Source organism: Pleurodeles waltl, chromosome 3_1 (genome assembly GCF_031143425.1).
Source record: "Pleurodeles waltl isolate 20211129_DDA chromosome 3_1, aPleWal1.hap1.20221129, whole genome shotgun sequence".
Lineage (NCBI taxonomy): Eukaryota > Metazoa > Chordata > Amphibia > Caudata > Salamandridae > Pleurodeles > Pleurodeles waltl.
In genome coordinates, this window is record NC_090440.1 from 1,987,150,274 (window position 1) to 1,987,175,518 (window position 25,245).

At 48.8% G+C, this 25,245-nt stretch overlaps 1 protein-coding gene across 1 annotated transcript in view; it reads right to left on the reverse strand.

The window, feature by feature from the left end:
• TEX14 (testis expressed 14, intercellular bridge forming factor) overlaps positions 1-25,245 on the reverse strand; it is a 1,009,455-nt gene that overhangs the window by 462,561 nt on the left and 521,649 nt on the right. The window contains exon 10 of the mRNA XM_069221587.1: positions 23,226-23,349. Within this exon, the coding sequence (XP_069077688.1) occupies positions 23,226-23,349 (124 nt within the window). The remainder of the gene's footprint in view (positions 1-23,225; positions 23,350-25,245) is intronic.

Sequence of the window (25,245 nt, forward strand, 5' to 3'; positions counted from 1 at the left end):
ACACCGGTGAACACATTTCCCAGTGAATCCCTAACATCAAAAACAGCCCAACAATTGGGGTGTGGCAATGGTCCACAACGGGGAAGTGTCCAAATGTAAAGTATCAAACACATTATATAAGAGCAGACAATGGGGGTCACTCCAAGCTTGGCGGGCGGCTGGAGCCGCCCGCCAAGCGGGAACCGCCAGAAGACCGTACCGCGGTCAAAAGACCGCGGCGGTCATTCTGGGTTTCCCACTGGGCTGGCGGGCGACCGCCAAAAGGCCGCCCGCCAGCCCAGTGGGAAACACCCTTCTACGAGGAAGCCGGCTCCGAATGGAGCTGGCGGAGTGGAAGGTGTGCGACGGGTGCAGTAGCACCCGTCGCGAATTTCAGTGTCTGCTAAGCAGACACTGAAATTCTAAGTGGGGCCCCCAGGGGCCCCACGACACCCCTCACCGCCATCCTGTTCCTGGTGGTCGAAACCACCAGGAACAGGATGGCGGTGAGGGGGTCGGAATCCCCCATGGCGGCGCAGCTTGGGGGGATTCCTCAGGGCAGCGGAAAACCGGCGGGACACCGCCGGTTTTCCGTTTCTGACCGCGGCCATACCGCCGCGGTCAGAATGCCCTTAGGAGCACCGCCAGCCTGTTGGCGGTGCTCCCGCCGACCCCGGCCCTGGCGGTCAAGGACCGCCGGGGTCGGAATCCCCCACAATATGTTAAACTATGTATGTTACTGCCTAGGGTGGTGTCATGGGACCCGGCCGACAGGTCGTACGTCATGGCGATGTTTCAGCATGAAAGATTCAGTTCTGGGATCCGTCGGCAAAGTCCCTGGTGTCCTACGATTGGTGGAGCGATCTGGGGGCCAAGTCCACCAAAAAAAATATGATGTTTGCCTTTCAATTCAATGAGTGGATGTTGTTTTTCTGTAGTATGGCTTTTACATCAGCATATGTGCGACATGCATCCTGGACCAGCTGCATAAAGTCAGGAAATATGGAGATGGACATTCCCTGATACTGCAAATTTATTTTTTACAAGCCAGTAACAATGCAGTATCTCGAAAATTAAGGAACCTAGCAATTATAGGGCGGGGGAGCCGGTGGCAGGCCTCTGGCCTAGGGATCTATGCACCCTCTCCACAACAAGGTGAAAACGTCTCTACCAAACAAGTCCACCAGTAGTTTTTCCACGAAGCTGTCCATTCGGCCAGTGTTCGTTGATTCCGCCAGTTCTGTGATGCACACATTGCTACAGCGGGAACGCGCCTCAAGATCTTCTTTTTTGGTGGCCACAGTTTTCAGAAGGTGTATAACTCTCTCCAGTCGCTTCTTCGTATTTATACAGCCATCTTCCACCTCCGAGATCCGAGGTTCTGCTCCATCCATTCTAGTCGCCTGTAGGTCTATACGTTTGTTCATATGGCCGAGCCTCGAATCCAGGGCATCAAAGCGTGAGTCGATGGCCCGAAAATCAGCCCGCAGCTCGGCCATTATATCCGCTGTGCTATCCGGCTTTGGTGTAGCACCTCGCTCGGAGCTTGCTGATGTGGGACCCTTGATTGGAAATGTCTTGGGGGTTTTATTGTTATCAAAAGAGAGTTGCTTCTGTTTGGGATCACCTCGCTCCATGTGTGTGGTCCTTGTGGAGGAGCGGTGCACCTCCCTGTGCAACTGGTTGCGCAGTTGTTAAATCAGTCACATTCCAGGCCTCTAGTTTTCAGTGTCTTCAACGTGTGGCTTCAGTTCAGGCAGGCAAATATTTAGAGAGGAGGCGCTATCCGGCAGCACATACGCGGGAGTCAGGCCAGCCAGGAGATTTTATGCAAGTAAGGGCCTGCCTGGGGGCCCGCTGTGGGAGTCGTGCAGTGTCCAAGGGGACTCCAGGGAGCTCACTCCCATTAGGGTCCCCGCAATGTACTCACTCGTTCAAGTCATTTTGCGGTCTCCCTGGCCGGGGCACACAGCCAAGGCCCAGCAAACATCCATGGAGGCTTAGCACCGCCGCCCCTCCATCCAGGCGCGCATCGGCCACTACAGTGTGTCCGATCAGCCTACCCCTCCGGGTCCGGCAGCCGATCTTCCCAGGTGGGCCACCAAGTCACTCGCCACGCCAGGGGGAGGCAGCCCGAGAGTGTTGCCCTGCAGGCCGCCGCCACCCCTCAGGCTCGCCCGCAGCCCCTGTCGTCACAGAGCCTCCGAGGGCCACATCAGGTCGCAGCGACATTCACCGCTCTCTGCGGCCAGGCCCACAGATCCCAGCCCCCCAGCGACTTCCTCAGCAGTCTCCCGACAGTCTTGGGGAGCGGTTCATGTCAACATGGAGCACTCCTTCTGCATGCGTTGCCTGCAGGGCCATGGTGGGGACAGTGTTCCCGGGAGCTTCAAATCCGTGCCACCTTTGCGGCCGGTGGTAAAGCCTCACCCCCACTTTACACCACACCATGCCACTGCACTGTGAGATACTGTACTCTTCTCCACTCCACTCTATGCCACTGCACTCTATGCTACTTCATACTATGCCTCTCTACTATACTCTGTATCACTCTACTCTATGCCAATGCACTTTACGCCTCTCTACATCACTGCGCTCTGCGCCTCTGCACGCTATACCACTCCAGTCTAGGCAATACCAATCTAGTCAGCACAACTCCACTGTACGCTACTCTGCAACATTGCACTGTACACCACTGCACTCTATGATAATAAACTCTACACTAGTTTACTTTACTCTGTAACACTCAAATATATGCCCCTGCACTCTACATCAATACACTATAGGTCACTCTAACCTACTCTGCACCACTGCACTATACGCCACGGCACTCTACACCACTTTACTCTATGCCATCACACTCTATGCAGCTCCACTCTAACCTGCACCTCTCCACTCTAAGCCACTTCACTCTATTGTGCAATAATCTACTTTACCTCACTGCACTCTGCACAACTGCATTCTATGCCACTGCACTCTACCCTGCACCTCTCCACTCTATGCCACTGCACTCTACTCTATAACAATCTATTCTACGCCACTGCGCTCTACGCCAAGGCACTCTAAACAACTGCACTTAACGCCACTGCACTCTACCCTCTACTCTGCAACACTGCACTGGCCCCCACTATACTCTATACCACTCTACTCTTTACTACTGCATTCTGCACCAATACACTCTACGCCACTGCACTCTATACCACTCTACTCTGCATAATTCCACTCTATGCCACTGCACTTTACAGCACTATGGGCCAGATGTATGAAAGCTTTTTGCATCCGCAAACGGTGCGAATGCCCGTTTGCGAATGCAAAAAGCCATTTCAGAATGTATGAAAGGCCTTCTGAAAGCAATGTTAAGGAATCGCTAAAATAGCGATTTCTTAAAATTGCGAGCCCATTTAGAGAGTCGCAAATTGCGACTCTCTAAATAAGAAATCGCAAATAAGGAATCCTTATTTGCGATTTCTAAAGCACATGTAAGAAGCAATTCCTAAATGCGAATTGGGCATTTAGGAATCGCTATTTACCACCAGGTTGAACCTGGTGGTAACCATGTGCAAATTTTAAAAATGCATTTAAAATGCATTTTTAAAAATGTACATGTAAAGCACACATGCCCTTTTGGGGACCCTGGGGTATTGCATTTCCAAAATTGCGATTTCCAGTTAAGAAATCGCAATTTTGGAAATGCAAAAAAATTTGCAAATATGGGCCTAAAGGCCCATAGGTGCGAATGGGGCCGGTATCGCAATTTGCGATTCAGTAATAGCATTTGCGATTTTTAGGAAATCGCTATTACCGATTCGCAAATGTGATACATTGCATTTTGCGAATCAGAAATAGCGATTTCTTAAAAATCGCTATTTCCGACTCGTAAAAGGCCTTCTTGATACATCTGGCCCTATATTCTGCTCTGTACCACTCTACATCACTGTACTCTTGCCACTCTACTCTGCATCACTCCACTCTATGCCACAGCACTATGCTCTGCAGTGCATCACTATACACTACTCCACTCTGCACCACTCTATGCCACTGCTCTCTATACCACGCTAGTCTACACTGCATTCTATGCCACTGCACCACTCTACACCACTGCACTCTCTGTCACTCTATTGTATTCCTCTCTACTCCACTGCACTCTACGCCACTCTACTCTGCCCCACTGCACTCTAAACAAGTGCACTGTACCCCACTGCAATCTACTCTGCACCACTGTGCTCTACGACACTGCTCCTATGCAGCTCTACTACACTCTACACCAGTATGCCACTAACTTTTAGCCATGCTAAACATCAGCCACTCTGGTGTATAACATGGCTAAAACACATTGGCAAAGCCAATGACTCTTGCGTAGACATGACCTATTGGCTTTGCCAATTTTGTTTTAGTACTATGACCAACCAAGGTCCCTGAATGAACTGTGAATGTGTAAGTCCTTATTTTAAACATGCATTACACACACCACAATATAGGATGCTACAAATTGAGCAAATACATTTTGGTTAAATAAATAAAAGTCCTTCTAAAATACAGATTTTGAATAATATACAGTTTACACTTAGTACTAACATTTTTTACAACAGTCCATTAAAACCACACACTCCACAGCTCACCTTGGAACACCATTACAGTACCTCTCTAAAAGAAAATACCTTTGTCATCAGAAAGCTTCAAATGACTCCTTTGATTAAAGTCAATGCAGGTTTCCAAGCCTCTTTGGATTTGCAGATTTACCAGGTGTGCACATTTTCATTTCTTTAGGGAAGGAGACACCCTGGCAAGAAGGCCTGTTTGTTATCTGTCTGCCCCTCCCTCCCTCAGAGCAGAGGAGACTACCTCCTTTACACTCCAGCTGGGGAAACTGATCTGTCCTAATTTTATTTTTTTGTCCTTTAGGTGAAATGCCAAAGTTACAGACAAATGCTGTTGGTTAAGCCTTTTATTACGGACAACCGACGGTAGGGCGGTCTGTGAAAATTATGGACGGGTGGTCACCCTAACCCTCACTTACTATTGCATTGGTCTAACGGAAATGAATAATCCCTGGAATTAATTGCCGTGGCTCAAACCCAACAATCAATGCGACGAGCAGGAGGGAAACTCAGCAAATTAGACAAAATAATGATACAAATACGAAGAAAGGTAGAACAGAGTTAGTACCCAGATAAAATACCACAACAGAAAAGAACAACAGGACATAGCCTGGCAACGACACTTGCTGCCAGTCCACAATAAAGCACTCATTTAGCTCACACTGGTCTGAAATACAGACAAAGTGGGCACTCGAGGTCTGTGGTCTCAAAGAGATCCACAACCTTGCTGCCGAAAGCAAGGCAGGTGCTACAGGTGTGCAGTTTAGAAAGGAAACCCATACCTTTGCTGACAAAAGTAGAGGGGAGGAAGGGAGAAAAATATAGGTGGAGTGGAATGCGAGGCAAGAGAGTGGAGAACACGCTGGATGTGAAGGATGTTAGGTGCACATCGGACTCTGCGTTTGACCAATTACATAAATGTCACAATCAATGTGGCTGCCAACGATGTCCTTAGAAACACCCAGAGTCAATTTAACAGTCAGAGACACACAAAGAGAGTAGTGGACCTCCTTTAACCCCACTCTTGAATACACATGTAGACTAAAAACTGATCCTATACATTTGCTCTCTCCTGCCCGCACGTCCCCTCCACAAAATCAATGAATGCCCAGAATGAATCCGTACAATAGTCATAATATCAGTAACTGCACAACAGTCAGTATTCAGGTGAAAATTGTCATACAACCACAGTCCTTAGCTGCCCAGTCTGACCTCCTGAACAGCTGGTATACAGAAACTGTACTAGAATTAAACTGTATTTACACCTTGGTACCATTTAAACAAAAACCCTTTGGACACTGCTCACAAAGACATCTTATCTACACCTGGGTATCCTGCAAGTTCTAATCAGTGAACCGTCAGCTAAGCTGCTCTTCCCTGCTGTCAGTGGAGAACCTGTGCCCTGCGTTGCTAACAAGAAACATTTCTACTTCATAAAAACATGTGACTCCATTAAAGCATGTTACAGTTCTACACCCCCTCTGTGACCACATAGATTATGTAGAATGGGCTGCCCTTTTACATGCTAAAATCTACACCCCCTTTTGTAACCACATAAGGAAAATATTACTTACACTGTAAGCATCTGTTTGTGGCATGTAGTGCTGTAAATTCACATGTTTTGCGTACTCTTGCAATCTAGCACTGGCCCAGATGTGTGCAAGTTGTTTTACTTCAAAGAAGTATTTCGAGTCACAAGGTGCTGTGACTTCTTCTCTTGGTGATCATGAGCATGGTAATCAACTCCATTGTTAGATTGTTTTCCTGCCTCGGGGATGAGGATGGAACGTGAAGCAAAGTGATACATAGAGAAACGTTCATGCTTAAGAGTTAAAAAGAAATAGTTAAAGATACTACAACAGCCAGAGACATGTGTGGCTTAGATACACATGCTGTGCATAGACTGTAAAGCAGTCCTCCCAAAAAGCAGTGGCTAGCCTGTGGGTGTTGAAGAAGACTGAAAGAGGGTACGAAGAACTGCCTGACCAACATTAGCTATTTGGTGGGCTAGGAAATCCACACAGTAATGTTTTATGAAACTATGTGGTGTGGATCAGGTTGCTGCTTTGCTTATATCAGCTATAGGGATATTCCCCAGGAAAGCCATAGTAGCTCCTTTCTTCCTAGTAAAGTGTGATCTAGGAGGAGTGGGCAGTCCTCGTAACTTTAGTGTAGCATGTCTGGATGCATTCAACTATCCACCTGGCAATGCCTGACTTAGCTAGAGACATCCTTTTGTGGGGTTTGGGGAAAACAACAAAAAGTTGTTGTGTCTTTCTAAATGGTCTGGTTCTATCAACGTAGTACATGAGGGCTCGTTTTACATCCACAGTATGGAGAGCCCATTCCACAACTGAATCAGGTTGTGGGAAACAATTGGAAGGTCAATGGACTGGTTGAGGTGGAAAGTGAGACACTACCTTAGGAAGGAATTTGGGGTTAGCGCGGGGGACAACCCTATTCCTATGTACTTGGAAGAAAGGTTCTTCCAGGGTTAGCGCCTGAAGCTTCAATGACCGGTATCCTGAAGAGAGAGATGCTTTGTCTATTTTGAAGGTAGGCAACCACAGCAGCTAGATGTAATCGTATTGAGGTAAATAAAGGCTAGCCAAGAAATCTGCAAGTGAAGTGAGTAACAGACAATATCATGTACTGTGGCTTTCAACAGGTCATTATCTTTTGAGTGAGAGAAACAGACACACCTCTTCTACTTGGTTGCATAGCAGGCACAAGTGGTAGGTCTGCCCTTTTCCTTAATAATACTCATGCATTCAGGTGGAAGATTAAGGTATCCAAATATTATGACCTCAGGAGCTAGTCCAAAACATTCAGAGATCTGGGTGCCTGATTTCTCCATGGTTCTGAGTGAGAAGGTGCGGCTTGTTATGGAGCCACTCGTGGGGAACCAGTGAGAGTTTGAGCGTAGTCATGAACCAGGGCTAGCAGGTCCATGTAGGTACCACCAGGATGAGCATGAGGTACGTCTCCCAAACCCACAGAACCACAAATGGAAGAATAGGGAGAGGAAAAGCGTAGGCAAATATCCTGATAAGTTCATCTGTAGTGCATTGCTGCTGGACTGTGGGAACCTGGAGGCGATGTTTGGTATTAGGGCCCATATTTATACTTTTTGACGCAAACCAGCACTGGCGCTGGTTTGCGTCAAAAAATGTACCGACGGCTAACGCCATTCCTACGCACCATGCAGGCGCCTTATTTTATGGTTTGACGTTAGCAGCGTAGGGGAAAATGGGGGTTGTGCGTCAAAAAATGGTGCAAGTCAGATTTGTGTCAAAAATCAAGGCTCAAACCGGACTTGTGCCATTTTTTTATGCACAACCCCCACTGAAATGACTCCTGTCTTAGCAAAGACAGGAGTCATGCACCCTTGCCCAATGGCCATGCCCAGGGGACTTCCATCCCCTGGGAATGACCATTGCCCACACTGGCATGTAGGGGGGCCCAAATTAGGCCCCCCTATGCCACTTAAAAAAAAAAGAAAAATAATACTTACCTCAACTTACCTGTACTTACCTGGGATGGGTCACGGCATCCATGGGTATCCTCCAGGGGTGGGCGAGGGTGGCAGGGGGTGACCCTGGGGGCAGGGAAGGGCACCTCTGGACTGCTTCCATGGTCAGAGACCATGGAAGTGAGCCCACAGGTCCCTTAAAGCCTGGCTTCACTCAGGCGTTAAAAAACGGAGCACATCAGGCTGTGCGTCGTTTTTTAAGGCCCGCCCCCTTCTGTGCATCAAAATGATGTGGGAACATAAATAAGGCACAGAGGCCTTAAAGTCATTTTTTGGGCGGGAACGCCCTTGCATGCCATTAACGCAAGGCGGTTTCCCGCATCCAAAAAATGACGCACACAGAGGAATTTCGACGTCCGCGGAGTTGGGTGTCATAGTATAAATATGGTGTGCTGTTTGCGCCGAATGTGTCAAAATATTTGCCGACATTCGGCGCAAACGGAGTATAAGTTTGCCCCTAGGTGTTTTCTGCCGGTGCAAACAGACCTACCTGTGAAAAGTAGCAGAGGAGTTCCCACTCGTGGACTTGTTACCGCATCTGCTCAGAAGGTCAGCAAAATTGTTGCCCATCTCTGAAATGTATTGCACACTGATGGCGGAAAGCAGCTCTGATAAGCCAGTCGCCCAAATATGAGAATACGTGGATGCCTCGTTTGCACAGGTACGCAGCCACCACCAAAGGCACTTGGTGAACAGTTGAGGCACAGTAGTGACCCCAAAGGGGAGCACTTTGAACTGGTAATGCCTTCCGCTTGTCACAAATCTGAGATACTGGCCATAGGCCAGATGCATTGATATGTGGAAATAGGCAGCCTTCAGGACGCGCACGGCCATAAAGTTGCCTTGCTAGAGAAGAGGAATGACATGGGTCACCATATGAAAATGTTCTGACAGGATTTACTCGTTCAGGGGCCTGAGGTTCAGAATAGGCCTGATGGACCCATCTTTGTTAGGTATTAGGAAGTACATTGAGTACACTACTGTGCTTTGTTGATGGCGGGGGACAGGCTCTATAGCCCCTTTGAAGAGGAGGGCTTTGACTTCCTCTGTGAAAAGCCCTTGGTGGTGTGCTTGCGAGGTGGAATAGTGAAAGGCTTGGAAGTGAGCTGCAGACAATAACCATGTTGGATAATGTCCAACACCCACTGGTCCGAGTTGATGGTTTGCCATGTGGGAATGAAACCTAGAAATCTTATAGACACCTCCCCAACAGGTGCTGTGAGGTCAGAAGGGGGAGAGGCTAGTCAAGGTTTGGTGGTGGGTGTAGCTCCTTTTGGGGAGCTGCTAACCAGGACCCCAGTGATTATGCTCTCTCCCTTCAAACTTGGTTACTTGAACCACTTACACACCACATTTGGCATACTGGTGCCCCCATGTAAGTCCCTAGTATATGGTATCCAGATACCCAGGGCATTGGGGTACCAGGGGATCCCCATGGGCTGCAGCATGTATTATGCTACCCATGGGGAGCCCATGCAAAGTGTATCTACAGGCCTGCCATTGCAACCTGGGTGAAATGGTGCATGTACCCTTTTCACTTCAGGTCACTGTACCAGGTCACTATAAGTCACTCCTATGGCAGGCCCTCCTAGCCCAGCAGGCATGGTCCAAGTACCTGTGTGTGAGGGCACCCCTGCACTAGCAAAGGTGCCCCCACGAACTGCAGTCCCATTCTCCTGGGCTTTGTGAGTGCAGGGATGCCATTTTACCCATGTATTGGACAAAGCTCACTACCTAGGTCCAGCTACACAATTGTAACTCCAACCCCAGGCATGTTTGGTATCACACATGTTGGAATCATACCCCAATACTGTTGACAGTATTGGAAGTATGATTCAATGAACTCGGGGGGCTCCTTTTAGGACCCCCTGCATTGCTCCTACCAGCCTTCTGGGGTTTTCTAGGCAGCCCAAGCTGCTGCCACCTATTAGACAGGTTTCTGCCCTCCTGCTGCTTGAACTGCTCAAGACTAGGAAGGCAGAAGAAAAGATTTCCTATGGGAGAGGAGGGTAACACCCTCTCCCTTTGGAAATATATGTTACATGGCTTGGAAGGGGTAGCCTCCCCAAGCCACTGGTATGCTTTGAAGGGCACATTTAGTGCCCTCCCTGCATAAACCAGTCTACACCGGTTCAGGGACCCCCAGCCCCTGCTCTAGCGTGAGACTGGACAACGAAAAGGGGAGTGACTACTCCCCTGTCCATCACCACCCCATGCATGGTGCCCAGAGCTCCTCCAGCGGGTCCCTGGGTTCTGCCATCTTGAATCTAAGGTGGGCAGGGGCCTCTGGGAGCATCTGCGTGGCCAGGTCAGGCAGGTTAAATCAGAGCCCCCAACTGATAGGTGGGCACCTAGCTAGGTGAGCAATCCCCTTTTAGGGCTCTATAGGGTCTCTCTCATGGGTGGGTCGGTTCTCAGATTCGGATTGTAAGATTTGTAGGAGGCTGGCCTTCTACGTAGTGTACAAGCTAGGCACACTGGGTAGGGGGTTCAGGCGATCACACATTGGTTTCCAGAGGCAAAAACTAGATCCCCTAATGCTCTAATTTTTGAGGTAGCTTGGTCAAGCAGTTAAGCTAATCTTGGAGAAGTGCAAAGCATTTGTTGTACTCACAGCATCAATCATGCAACTCACACACTCAAAGGAATAACTAGAGATCAATTTATAAAAATACTTCAGATTTGTATATAATTTTTAAGACCAAGTATTTTTTAAGTTATTAATTTTTCGAATTTTAATAAATGCAGTCTTTCTGTGCGTAATTACGCACCATAGAAATCAATGGCAGGCCACTTGGAAAAATGTATATAAAATTACACGTTTGCTTTACCAAGTTCAGCTTTGGCAGGTTGGTTGTAGTCGACAGTGAGCATGCTATGCCAGCAGGAAACTTCGGGCAGCCCCCGGTTCCGGCGCAAGCAGCGTTGGAATGACTCTTGGAGCTGGTGCAGGGCCACCGCGCGGGACCCCTTGGAAAAGGTATGCAGAAGGAGTTTTGAAGGTGGTGCCTTGGGGGCTTCTTGTAGGGTTGAGGTCACAAGGGGTGAAGGACCCTTGGGGCATAGCTGGTTCCTCACTGCAGGGCACAGGGCGGCCAGATGCAGGGCGAGTTGTTGAACCAAGGACTGTGCGCAAAGATGCCTCTCTAGTCCAGATGCAGGTTGCGGTCACGGTCGATTGCAGTACAATGGGGGTACTCTGGTGGGAGGTCCAGCGTGTTCCTGAAGTTCCTCGACTGGGGCTTCCTTCTGGTCCAGTTGCAGCTCAGGCGGAGCTGTTTTACTTGGTTTCCGATGTCCACTACCTAGTACCTGGGGTATTGGCATGACTCAGCCACTGGAGGGCGCAGTGCCACCAAACTTGGCACACTTGTGAGGTTTGTCCTGGAGGTCATCGGTGTGTCGTCGGGTTTGGCTGCAACCTCAGGTTTGGGAGATATTGGCTGGTCATTGAAGTGACCCTCACTGGCTTGTTGGTCTTTGTTGGTCTGCAGAGTGGTGCCGCCACTCAGAAGGGAGATCGGGAGATTTGTGAAGCCTGAAGGTCCACTGGGTGTCTTGGGCCCAGTCCAGTGTCCAGCTCCTCCGCAGTGGTGATTTTCAGGTCCTGGGCGCAGCAGGCAGGGTTTGGTGCATTTTCTTGTGCAGCAGGTCCATAGTTCTCTTGCTTTGGATATTCTTTGGTGCTGGTCTTCTTTGTCCTTTCGAATCTGATTTCTTGGTCTAGGGGTGCCACTAAATACTGAATTTAGTGGTCATTTTAGGGGGAACCTGGTCATGTCCAATGGGACACTTACCTATGGTTGGCTCCACCCATTTCAGTGACCACTTCCTGTGGGAACGGTCACTTCCCTAAGCCTGAGTGGCTATTTTCCTTCCAAATAGATGGAGGAAAATGAAATAGAGGATCGATCTAGAAGGCAACAACTTAGGGGTAGTGCATGCCAGGTGAGGCCACTCCCCCTACACTTTGTGTGGTTTCCCGCCTTTGCTCCCTCCAAAAGTAGGGGTTTGCAAAGGGGACCAGTCAGCAACCATGCCAGGTTAGTTAGCTTTTGCAGGGGGCACCTCTAAGGTGACCCCTGGGTACATTTTATAATACACCCAGTACTGGTAGCAGTTTGGATTTATCATTCTGAGTTGTTTGATACCAAACAACCCAGAGTTCAGAGTAGCAATTATGTAGCTGGGAAACTCGTGTTCACCAGTGTCCATCACATATATGAAAATGGCTGCTCTGTTCACTCACTATGTCCCAGGTTTGGCAGGGCATATTGCTCAAGCAGTTATGCCCTCTCATTTAATATAGAGCATCCTGTCTTAGGGCTTTAAGGCCTGCTAGAGGGGTGTCTTACACATAGTAAATGCAGTGTAAGGTGGACAGGGCACACAGATAGTGTGCCATGTTGAGTTTGTGTTTTAGGTTTACACCAGGACACCTAGCCTGCTATGGCAGTGTTGGGTGCATCTGGATGCATGGCCCTAGAGGGTGGCACAATCAGTGCTGCTGCTCTCAGAGGCCTACCTTTAGTACCCCATGCCCTGGGTACCTAAGAAACATTTACTAGGGACTTATAGTGGTAGCTAAAGGTGTTTCCAATTGCCTTTGCAATTTTAGGAAAAGAACACTGGCAGCTGTCCAACTTTAGTGGAGGTAAGTCTTTGCCTCCCCACACATGACAGTACTCGCATGCACCACATCTCTTGCAGCTCCCAAGGCTGGTTGGCATCTCCTCAGGGACCTTCAGGCTCCATGTGGCCGCAGCCCCCAGCACTCCTTCCTGCGACGCACAGCCCTCTGCGTGCTTCTCCTGCAACGTTGGACCCTTCTCCAGTCTTGGGCTCCTCTACGACTCCTGGTTCCTCGTCCAGTGGGTCTCCTGAGTGGGCTGCCTTTTCTTATGTGGACTCTCTTCCTTCTTGAGGGGTCCCCCTATGACTCCACCTGTGGGTTGAGTCCTCCTGGATCTTACTGGTCCCCGGCAGCTCCACTTTTACTTCATTGTGACTTCTGCCTTTGTCAAGACTTGTTAGTGGTTTTCACACACCACTAACTGACTGCAATTTTCCATCCGGCGTAAGACGTCAACTGCATCCTTCAGGAACTCTCCTCCGGCTCCAGGGCTGCATTGGTGACTATCTTCGTCCTACCGTCGACCAACTCCTGCAACCAAAGTCAGGTGATTAGTGGATCCTGCCCCTACCGGACACTTCTGTGACTTGTGGACTTGGTCCCTTTCTTCCATAGGTCTTCCTCTTCAGGAATCCACTGTTGATTTCTTGCAGTCTTGTCTGGGTGTTACAATATCTTCTTTTTCTTCTTTTTGGGGGTTTGGGAAAAATCCAGCAACTTACTCCTTTCTTCCTGGTTGCTGGGGGGCACTGTGGTACTTACCTTTGGTGTTTCCTAGTTCCCCCTGGTCCCCTCTACACATTCCACTTACCTAGGATGGGGTCCTGCATTCGCATTCCATTTGTTTAGTATATGGTTTGGGCCCCCCTTAGGGTCACTATTGTCTATTGCTATTTGCACTGTTTGCTATTGTTTTCTATGCCTATTTCTGATTACTAATGTACATATCTAGTGTGTTACTTACCTCTTATTGGAGGGTTGCCTCTCTAGTACTTTTTGGTAATTGTGTCACTAAAATAAAGTACCTTTATTTTTGTAACACTGAGTGTTTTCTTTCATGTGTGTAAGTGCTGTGTGACTACGGTGGTATTGCATGAGCTTTGCATGTTTCCCAGATAAGTTTTGGCTGCTCATCCACAGCTACCTCTAGAGAACCTGGCTTCTAGGCACTGCCTACATTTCACTGAGAGGGGAACCCTGGATCCGGTATAAGGTGTAAGTATCATAGGTACCTACCACACACCAGGCCAGCTTCCTACATAGGTGGCTCACTTATGGGAAGTAATGATTACTAGACAGTTGGGCGGGAGCTGACCACAAATATATATGGGTCAGAAGGGGAGGCTTTATATTAAAAATGTCAGGAGTGGGATGTAACATGCCTTTGAGCATGGGAAAGAACTGAGTGGAGCAGTGAGTGAAGGAGGGAGTTTCAAAGAGGAAGTACTCCTCTAATGCCTAAGTGTGGAGTTCCTTATGAAAGGAGGTGGCCCTACCAATGAGAAGCTGAAAGGATGTAGAATCATCCGGAGGGGGGAATGGGCAGTGTTCAGTTTGGAGTCTGTGTCCTCCTTTAGGTTTACATCATAGGAGTCCCATGGGTCATCCTGCGGAGGAGTGTCAAATGTGTAATCACTCCTCCCCCCACAGCCACCCAAGTCAGAGTTTGGAGACCCCTGAGGTGTGATGTCAAGGGGGTTCCCTGTAGTAGCAGGCCAGGAGGCCAAAGGCTGAGAAACAGGGCGAGGAGATGGTGGTGCATGGGAGAGGGGGCTGATAGCCGTATCCATATTCAAGGCCTCCTCAACGGACAGCTGACATTTCGAGGGGGGAGCAGCAGGGCTTGAATTGCAGGCAAAGATTCTGCCCTTGTGGGAGGGAATAACCAGATGATTCTGCCTTAAGTCTAGCTCATCCTGCAGCTATTGGAGAATCGGCATAAATGCACTGATGTGGGACTTTCTGGTCAATGTCTTAGACTCTGAGGGTTCCTTTAGTTTCAACACAGAGATTCTGGTTGGCCAATAGGCAAACTTTGTGGGGGCTGAGGGTCGTCTTGGTGCCAGTATCAGAATTGCTGGTGCTGAAAGAACGAGTTACTTACCTTCGGTAACGACTTTTCTGGTGGATACATTAGCTACCTGTGGATTCCTCACCTCATGAATACTCCCATGGCGCCAGCATTCGACGGAAATCTTCTTACTAGTCTCTGCACGTCGACGAGGACGTCACTGTAGCCCACGCGACGCCGTCTGACGTCATACAGGCAATAAGAGGTCCTCGACGACGTGCGGACGTCAGTACCAATCATTTTTTACGTGCATGAGAACAACCAGGCAATGCAATGAAAGAGCAAGGCAACATCCATTATATTGTAAAAATACACCACATTGTATGAATAACTGTAAATCTTTTTATGTACATATATATATATATATAAAACTCTCTCTTTTAAAATATATACACACACCAAGTATATACATAAAGATATATACATATATACATATATATATAAATATATTATATATACATCTATTGCACCCTCAAAGACCAAGAGGAGCGCACTCAAGGATTACTTGGCAAGACCATAAAGGCAACGGGGAGGCGGGTGGGACCGTGAGGAATCCACAGGTAGCTAATGTATCCACCAGAAAAGTCGTTACCGAAGGTAAGTAACTCGTTCTTCTGATGGATACAACTATCTGTGGATTCCTCACCTCATGAATAGAGTCCCAAAGCAGTACCACGCCCGGCGGTGGGTGCCTAAATGGTCAAACCAAGAAATCCTGCAGCACTGACCGTGCAAAATGGCTGTCCCTTCTAACCTCAGAATCTAAACAGTAATGTTTTGCAAAAGTGTGAAGGGACGACCAAGTTGCGGCCTTGCAGATGTCGACCACAGGAACACCTCTGGCTAAGGCCGAAGTGGCCGACTTAGCTCTGGTGGAATGAGCTCTAATGCCCTCAGGAGGATCCTTCTTTGCCAAAGAGTAACATATTTTAATGCAAAGAACAACCCACCTGGATAGTGTTCTCTTGTGGACTGCCTTTCCTCTCCTCTTGCCCACGTATCCAATAAACAGCTGATCCTCCAGCCTGAAATCCCTTGTTCTATCGATAAAGAAGCTCAACGCTCTCTTTGGGTCCAGACGGTGCAGTCTTTCTTCCTCTTTGGAAGGATGAGGCGGAGGATAGAACGTGGACAAAGTAATTGCCTGAGCCAAATGGAAGGGTGAAACAACCTTCGGGAGGAAAGCAGCCTTGGTCCTCAACACCACCTTATCCCCATAAAAAGTTGTATAAGGGGGTTTTACTGATAAGGCCTGCAACTCACTCACTCTCCTTGCTGATGTTATAGCTATCAGGAAGACTGTTTTTAAAACCAAATACCTCAAGGGGCAAGAATGCATAGGTTCAAAAGGGGACCCCATAAGGAAAGTCAGGACTAAGGACAAATCCCATTGCGGCATAACGAATGGCTTTGGAGGATATTGATTTAGAAGACCTTTCAAGAATCTGATAACAATAGGGGATTTAAATAAAGATGGTTGGTCTGGAAGACATATGAAGGCTGACAAGGCCGATAAATAACCTTTAATGGTAGCCACTGCACAACCTTTCTGCGCCAGAGATAGAGCAAAAGACAAAACGTCCGATAGATGAGCATGTAAAGGATCAATCTGCCTCTCTCCACACCACGCAACAAATTTAGACCACCTATTAGCGTAGATAGATTTAGTGGAGTGTCGCCTGGCCGCTAATATAACATCCACTACCTCAGGCGGGAGAGAGAAGGAACTCAGGTTGCCCCGTTCAATCTCCAGGCATGTAGGTGCAGACTCTGGAGGTTGGGGTGTAGAACCTGCCCCTGCGACTGTGAGAGGAGGTCTGCCCTGAAAGGGAGACGGAGCGGCGGGCACATTGAGAGTTGGAGAAGGTCGGAGTACCACACCCTCCTTGGCCAATCCGGAGCTAATAAGATTACTAGAGCCCGGTCTTGGCGAATCTTCCTCAATACTCGAGGAATCAAGGGTATGGGAGGAAACGCGTAAAGCAACTGGCCGCACCAGGTCATTTGAAACGCGTCCCCCAACGCTTCCTGCATCGGATACTGAAGGCTGCAGAACAACGGACAATGCGCGTTCTCTCGAGTGGCGAACAGATCTACCCGAGGAAACCCCCACTTCTGGAAGATTAAACAGACTTGATCTGGATGGATACGCCACTCGTGGTCTGCCGAGAAGTGGCGACTGAGACTGTCCGCACGCACGTTCAAAACTCCGGCCAGATGGTTTGCTATCAAGCAAATCCGATGGTCCTTTGCCCAGGACCATAGTCGAAGAGCTTCTCTGCAGAGAAGGTACGACCCCACTCCTCCCTGCTTGTTTATGTACCACATCGTGGTAGTATTGTCCGTTAGGACCTGTACCGACTGACCATGAAGGGAAGGGAGGAAGGCCTTGAGAGCCAGACGTACAGCCCGTAACTCTAACAGATTGATGTGAAAAATCTGTTCCTCTGGAGACCAAAGACCTTTGATCTCCAGATCCCCCAGATGAGCTCCCCACCCTAGAGTGGAAGCATCCGTTATGACTGTGGCCACTGGTGGCGACTGCTGGAACGGCTTTCCTTGTGAAAGATTGTTGCTTGCAATCCACCACTTCAAATCCACAGCAGCATCTCTGGAGATCTTGACAGTACCCTCTAGATCCCCTCTGTGTTGAGACCACTGCCTTCGGAGGCACCACTGAAGAGCCCTCATGTGCCAGCGAGCATGCGTGACCAACAGAATGCAGGAGGCAAAAAGACCGAGCAGACGAAGGACCTTGAGGACTGGAACTACCGCTCCATTTCGAAACATTGGAACCAAATCCTGAATATCTTGAATCCGCTGAGGCGGAGGAAAGGCCCGACCCAATGTTGTATCCAGTACTGCCCCTATGAACAGGAGGCGCTGAGAGGGCTCTAGGTGAGATTTGGGCTCGTTCACCGAAAAGCCCAGGTCGAACAACAACTGGGTTGTTGACTGCAGATGACGCAACACAAGCTCCGGGGACTTGGCTTTGATCAACCAATCGTCCAAGTAAGGGAATACTGCTATCCCCTTCCTTCTGAGCTCTGCCGCAACCACCGACATCACCTTCGTGAAGACTCGAGGTGCTGAAGTAAGACCAAACGGAAGGACCGCAAACTGGTAGTGTTGCGATCCCACCACAAACCGGAGATACTTCCTGTGTGACTTGAGTATCGGGATATGAAAGTAAGCATCCTGCAAGTCGACAGACACCATCCAGTCTTCCATGTTCAACGCCAAAAGCACCTGTGCTAGGGTCAGCATCTTGAACTTTTCCTGCTTGAGGAACCAATTCAAGATCCTCAGGTCCAGAATTGGTCTCAAACGACCATCCTTCTTGGGAATCAGGAAATACCTTGAGTAAACTCCTTGACCCCTTTCCTGCTCCGGGACCAACTCCACCGCGCCCTTTAAAAGGAGGACTTCTACCTCCTGTTCTAGCAACAGGAGGTGTTCTTGTGAACAATACGAAGGGCGGGGCGGGATGAGGGGCGGAAACTCCCGAAAGGGAAGGGTGTAGCCTTTTCCCACAACACTGAGAACCCAAGTGTCCGACGTAACAGTCTCCCATTTAGTGAGAAAATGCTGTAATCTTCCCCCTACAGGAGAGGAGTGAGTGGGAAATGGTGGAAGCCTAAGGCTGCTTCCCCTGCTGCACCCCGCCAGAGGATGAGGAAGAGGCAGAGTGCTGCTGAGAGGCTCCCCTGGTGCGGACCCTACCCCTCCCCCTAAAAGATCTATAGGGATGGGAAGAGGCAGGTTGCTGATATCTTCCCCGAAAGGAAGAGGAGGAAGAGCCACGCCCAAATCCACGAAACCTCCTGAAGAATCTGGAAGAGGGCGTGGAAGAAGGAGCTTGGAGTCCCAACGACTTAGCCGTGGCCCTGCTCTCCTTAAAACGTTCCAAGGCCGAATCAGCCTTAGCCCCAAACAGTTTGTCCCCATCAAACGGGAGATCCAACAATGTGGACTGTACATCTACCGAAAAGCCCGAGTTACGGAGCCAGGCCTGTCTCCTTTCCACCACAGTTGTGCCCATTGCTCTGGCTACCGAGTCGGTGGTATCCAGTCCCGTCTGGATAATTTGGGTCGCAGCAGCCTGGGCATCAGAGACAAGATCCAAAAGACCCTGGGGAAGCTCTGTAAACGAAGAGGAGATGTCATCCATCAGAGCATGAATATACCTCCCCAGGATACAGGTTGCATTGGTGGCTTTTAACGCCAGACTGCAGGACGAAAAAATCTTCTTCGACTGCGCCTCTAGCTTTTTTGAATCTCTGTCCCCAGGCACCGTCGGAAAAGAACCAGGCGCTGACTTGGACGAACAGGAGGCCTGCACAACCAAGCTCTCCGGCGTAGGGTGCCTAGATAGGAAACCAGGATCAGTTGGAGCCGTCCGATACCTCCTGGCCACGGCTCTGTGAACTGCTGGGGAAGATGCCGGCCTCTTCCACACCTCTAAAACCGGATCCAGCAGAGCGTCATTAAAAGGTAACAGAGGCTCCGCCGCGGCTGAGGCCGGATGCAACACCTCTGTCAAAAGGTTTTGTTTCGCCTCCACCACCGGCAAAGGCAGGTCCAAAAAACTAGCTGCCTTCCGTACCACTGTATGAAAGGAAGCAGCTTCCTCAGTATATTCCCCCGGGGACGAAAGGTCCCACTCAGGGGAAGTGTCCAGCCCACTGGCCGACTCCAGTCCACGCAGCCCATCACCCGAGTCCTCTAGCTCTCCTTCCTCTAGGGCTCGTTGGTACTCCTGCTCTTCTAGTACCCGGAGAGCACGCTTCCTTGAATGCAGTCGTTGCTCAATCCGCGGAGTCGACAATACCTCCGCCGAAGTCGGAGATCGGCGCCGATCTTCCGAAGCCACCGACGCCGCATCCGGCGCCACAGGTAACTTCGGCGCCGACTGAAGAGCAGTTGAAACGGATGGACCCACCGGAGTCACAGGCCGAAATCTCGACGTCGACGGGATGGAAATCCCTGGGGCCAATCCCTCCGAAGCCATCGGAGCGGCCACCGGCGCCGACACTGGCGCCGAGCCCACGTTCCCAAACGGGAGAAAGGGCATAAAGGGTGCCGGCCGAAGAGGCGCAGGATCACCCAAAGAAAAGGCCAAAGGCCCAGCCGGAGCACCCCCTGGAGCCATCTGTTGGAAGATGGCATACATCGCATTCAAGAATGCGGAACTATCGGCTCCAGGGGTGGGAAAAGCCGGATACTGGGGTGCCTGTCTCGGAGGCGACCCCGACGCCGGCCTCGGCGTCTGCGCCGGAGAAAACACTTGAGGCTCCAATACCTCAATCACCGACGCCTGTCCAGGCGAAGTTGGAGACGCCGGAGAGGGCAACGGCGTCGAAGGATGCGGCGTCACCGTGGGGCTGACCTCCCATGTCCTTCGGCGCCGATCCGGAGACCTGGAACGAGCCTCCCTTGAATGACGGCGGGAGTCTTGATGACGCCGATGTCTTGGAGAAGACTTCTTGTGATGCTTCTCCTTTGACTTGGCCATAAACAGCTTCGCCTCACGTTCTTTAAGGGCCTTCGGATTCATGTGCTGACATGAATCACAAGTCGAGACGTCGTGGTCGGAGCTCAAACACCAAAGGCAATCGGAATGAGGATCCGTCACCGACATCTTGCCTCCACACTCACGACAAGGCTTAAATCCAGACTTTCTCTGCGACATTATTTCCACAGAGAAAGAGTACGCAGCAAGATATACACTGTAACCGTCAAGAGTAACAGTTGCTCCCTCGAAGATAACCGTTTCGAATGCACGGAAAAAAGGGAAACTGACGTCCGCACGTCGTCGAGGACCTCTTATTGCCTGTATGACGTCAGACGGCGTCGCGTGGGCTACAGTGACGTCCTCGTCGACGTGCAGAGACTAGTAAGAAGATTTCCGTCGAATGCTGGCGCCATGGGAGTATTCATGAGGTGAGGAATCCACAGGTAGTTGTATCCATCAGAACGGTCCGTTTTGAAGGCCTCTTTGGTGCTAAACTGGCAGGGGTGTCCAAAGTTGTTTGCTGGTGCAGGCCATGGCCTGAGGGTAGTGGCGGTCTGAAAACCTTTCTCTAGTGTAGAGTACCCTTTGACTGAAGGCTGCTAGGGGTGAGGGTGGTGGCGAGAGGTGGAGAGGGTGCTGTACTCACAGATTGCTGAGCTGGCAGAAGGTTCTCGTTCTCCAGGTCTGAGCCAGAACTTTCTTTGGGGAGAAAGCCTCTTCATCTGCAGCCTATATTTGTGGGTGTAGTGTTTCCCTGGACATACTCAGGACCGAAGAAGTCTGGGGTGTCATCTCAAGTCAATAAGTGCGATGGTCGTGAAGAGCCTTCCTGGAAAGGAAGGAGCATCAATCATCCAGGCAGTCTTGTGTTCTGGCACCAGACACATATTATAGACCTGATGGAGATCAGTCTGGATATTTCATATGCAGCAAGGACAATATCGAAATGGCGCCCGTTCCCTCACTGAAGAAGATGATGGTGAGAGGTGACAGACAGAATGACGAAGCCCCAATGGACAAGGCACAGGAGATGCTGCAGTTGACCCGGACCCTGCTCGAGTAAAGTGATCAAACATCGACTTGAGACAGGAAGTAAGGGAGATGGGATCAACGTGCAAAATCGATAGAGGGAAAAAACATGTGAACCAAAAAGAGCACCACGATTGTGTCTATCCGCAGCACAGGATCACACGTCCGAACACAAAGGCAGAAAGAATATAATTTAGCAATGGAGTCGATGACCATCCACGTTATCATCAGGAGGAGTAACGACACCTTACGACTCAAAAGACTTCTTTGAAGAAAAACTTTCACACATCAGGCCCAATATTATATGCAGGTGTAGACACAGCATGTGTATAGTTCTCACACACCTAAGTCACCTATTTACAACTGGGTGCCCTACTCAGTGGAATGTCCATGCACTTCCATGTGGGTAGAACACCTATGTACAGCGAGCCCCCTTTTTTAGGAGTAGCTACCATGTGGTCACAACACCTATGTAGGAACATGTGAACAGTAACAGAGGCGTTGTGGGATCACTATGATACTTCAATAAGTCTCACAAAGCAATATTTACATGAGCCAAAAAGTAACAGTAAAAGGATCCTCATCTAAAAGGTACAAATAGTATAAAACTTCAAATAAAATAGCAGAAAAAAGTGACAGTGTGAGCCATGAGGATTTAAATTGTGATAAGGTGGAAGGGGGGATGAACAGAGACCTCTGAAAGTTGGAAAACAAATTCCTGCACGTTCAGCGCCTAGGTCAACTGCCAGACCATCCACACTCATCAATGCAAAGGCAACTTTGACTGCAAGTACATCAAGGACACATGAATCAAGCTGCGTTCTCCACGAGATATGTAGAAGCCTGATAATTACTAAAGACATAGTAGTAAGATTCAAAGTGTTTTTATAGAATACAATATTTCTGCACATATGATACAAAACCAATGAGAGCCAGTTGCTCAGCGAGGCAATAGGTGTTTCACAATCATTTAACCAATCATAAATCAGAATAAAACCTTTGGCTACACAAGGGCATTGATTTATGAAATCAGCAAACAAAGCATAGCAACAGTTCACATACACATGTGACATTATCATTTCTCAAGGCTTTACTGTGTAAGCCATGGTACAGCGAGTTCAACTACAGGCCAGCAGGCTTCTATGTTCGGCAGGCTCTCTACTGAGTGTCACAAAATGCAGCCTGAATCAAAATGGATTCCACACAGGCACCTTTGCTCTACGAAGCAATGGTGCCTGCGCTGGGATCAGAATAGGTTTGTGCAGGAAGGGATAGCTTCTTGCAAAAAGGTTTATTCCTCTTCGTACATATGCAGAGGAAGTAACAAAAAGAAATATAAATATTTATTCTTGTTACCCCAAGGCAGAAAAGGTGCACCATTTTGTTTCAAACCCAAATTTGGGTCTGTGTCCAAATACATGACGGATGAATTAGAACACCCATGCTCCAGACACGTACAGTCTCCCTGATGCAAGGCAGCACTATGAACTGTGTTACGTTACTCTTTTTTTGTTTACAAAGTCACGCAAAGCCACGCAAATTGGGCTTTGCATCACTTTGTAAATACCAAAACAGACTGCGTTAGGGTTGTGCCAAAACGTTACACCGACTCAGATGCAGAATCTTAGTAAGTTTTGGCCAAATACCAATAAAACTGTGAAAAATCTTCTTATTCCTTATCCCTAACTCTCTCTTTAAACATTTTCAATATGTGCCAGTGTGCTTATCACATCTTTCATCCATTTTCTGCTGGGAATTTAAATTTAGAATCACGCCGTGACTCTCACAGCACTGCTTTGATGGCTCAATTGAGGACAAAAAATATATAATTTCAAATATAAGAAAGCCGAAAACATTATTAGGTTTACCCTTTCATGCAGAATGCTGTATAAGGACCCAAAGTTCACCCTCTCGTAGACCAATCGGATGCTCTTCAAGTCGTGACAAATACAAACAGCCATTAATTGGAGCAGATGAGGATGACGCAGCTGACTGAAAAGGAAAAAAAGGGACCACATTACTATCACTGTTAGATAAACTGAGCTCCTGTGCTATCAATAATGGTATAATGTCCAAAAAATGCTGATACATGTTACTGCAATGCTCTTCATATTGTGACACGTGCCAGGACCACCATCTTGCAACAGACAGTGGTATCATACCAATAAACTACAAAAACTGGGACAAGCTGAAAAATGTTATCTACTGACATTCTGTTGTACTGCATCCTTTGACACTAGCGTCTGCCTGACGGCGTGTACAAGAGAATACAATACTATACAATAATACTTTACTGGCATGACTAGAGACAGACACCCAGCTACAAAAGCCACTTGGATCCATATTAATGGGAAAGTGGCGCAGTGCAGCGAAGCAACTTACTTTGCTGCGTTGCACTGCGTCACTTGGAAAAGGCAGGCATGTGCCGTATTTAAGGCAATACGTCACATTCCTGGCCTTTCCCCCGCGCTGGCTCACAAAGGGTTGCCTAGCGCCGAAGCTGGCACACTGATAACCATGGTGTAAGGGTGCCTGCATTGCATGCACGATTGATTTTGTGCAGGAAGGGTCACCTTCCTGTGCTAAAACAATCATAGGGGGCACATTCCTCTTTCTGTGTATGCTGCAGAATGCGGAACACATAGAAAGAGGAAGGAACGAGGAGAAACAGAGACATTTCTCCTCATTACACCTCTCTTGGAAAGATGTAAGGTTTTGGCGCATTCCCAGGATAACAAGTTCTTGTAAATCTAGGAATGCATCAAAATCCATGGGCACTGCAAGGGAACACCAACGCAACACCCATGGAATGCCTTGCCAGAGAAGAGTAAGGCAACATGGCAATTTGAGCTGCGTTGCCGCCTTACTTCATATGTTTGGAGCCACTCAAAGCCACACAGAGGGACATATTTATACTCTGTTTGCACTGAACTTGCGTCATTTGTTTTACGCAAATTCGATGTAAACTTAACTCCATATTTATATTCTGACGCCAGACCGGTTTAGCGTCAAAATACAGGAGTTAATGTAATTTTTGGGAAGTGTGAAATCACCCTGCGTCAATGAGATGCAAGGCAGACGTTACAGTCCAAAAAATGACTCAAAGCTCTCAGCGCCTTATTTATCCATCCATGCAAAAAAGGTGCACGGGTGGGCCTAAATAATGGCACTAAGCCTGCTTAGCACCATTATTTAACACCTGGGTCAGAGCAGGCGTTAGGGGACATGTGGACCCATTTCCATGGTCAAACACCACGGAATGGGCCCACAGTTGCCCACCCTAACCCCCAGGAACACCCACACCGGAGGATGGGGGACCCCATCCCAAGTAAGTAGGGTAAGTATAGGCAAGTATTTAAAAAAAAATGTTAAGTGCCATTGGGGGCCTTGAATTGGCCCCCCCTGCATGGCACTGGGTGGCACCCTGTGCTGGCCATTGGGGTGGTGGGCATGACTCCTGTCTTTTATAAGACAGGAGTCATGTGGTATGGATGGTTTTACCTCTAACAAGCCTAGCATCATTTTATGAGGCAAAACACCCTTCCCCCGTACCGCCACCCCCACCCGAATAACGTAATTTTTCTAGATGCTAGCCCACCCTTAGCACCGGCTTGCGGGACATTATAAATTTGGTGCCTGGCTGATGCTTTGGAATGATGAAAGGCGGCGGTATTCTTTTTGCCGCAAAACTGAGTTTGCGCAGTTTTGCAGCAAAAAGTTTAAATATTGGGCAAAGTTTCCAAAATATGACTTAAGGTTTGCATCATGCATGTACCACGTTGCGTGGCGATGCAAACCGCTCATAAATATGACCCTTGGCAACCATCTGTTGCACTTTGCAGCCCAGGTTTTCTAAACTTACATGCAACTCAAAACAGTAAGGGAACC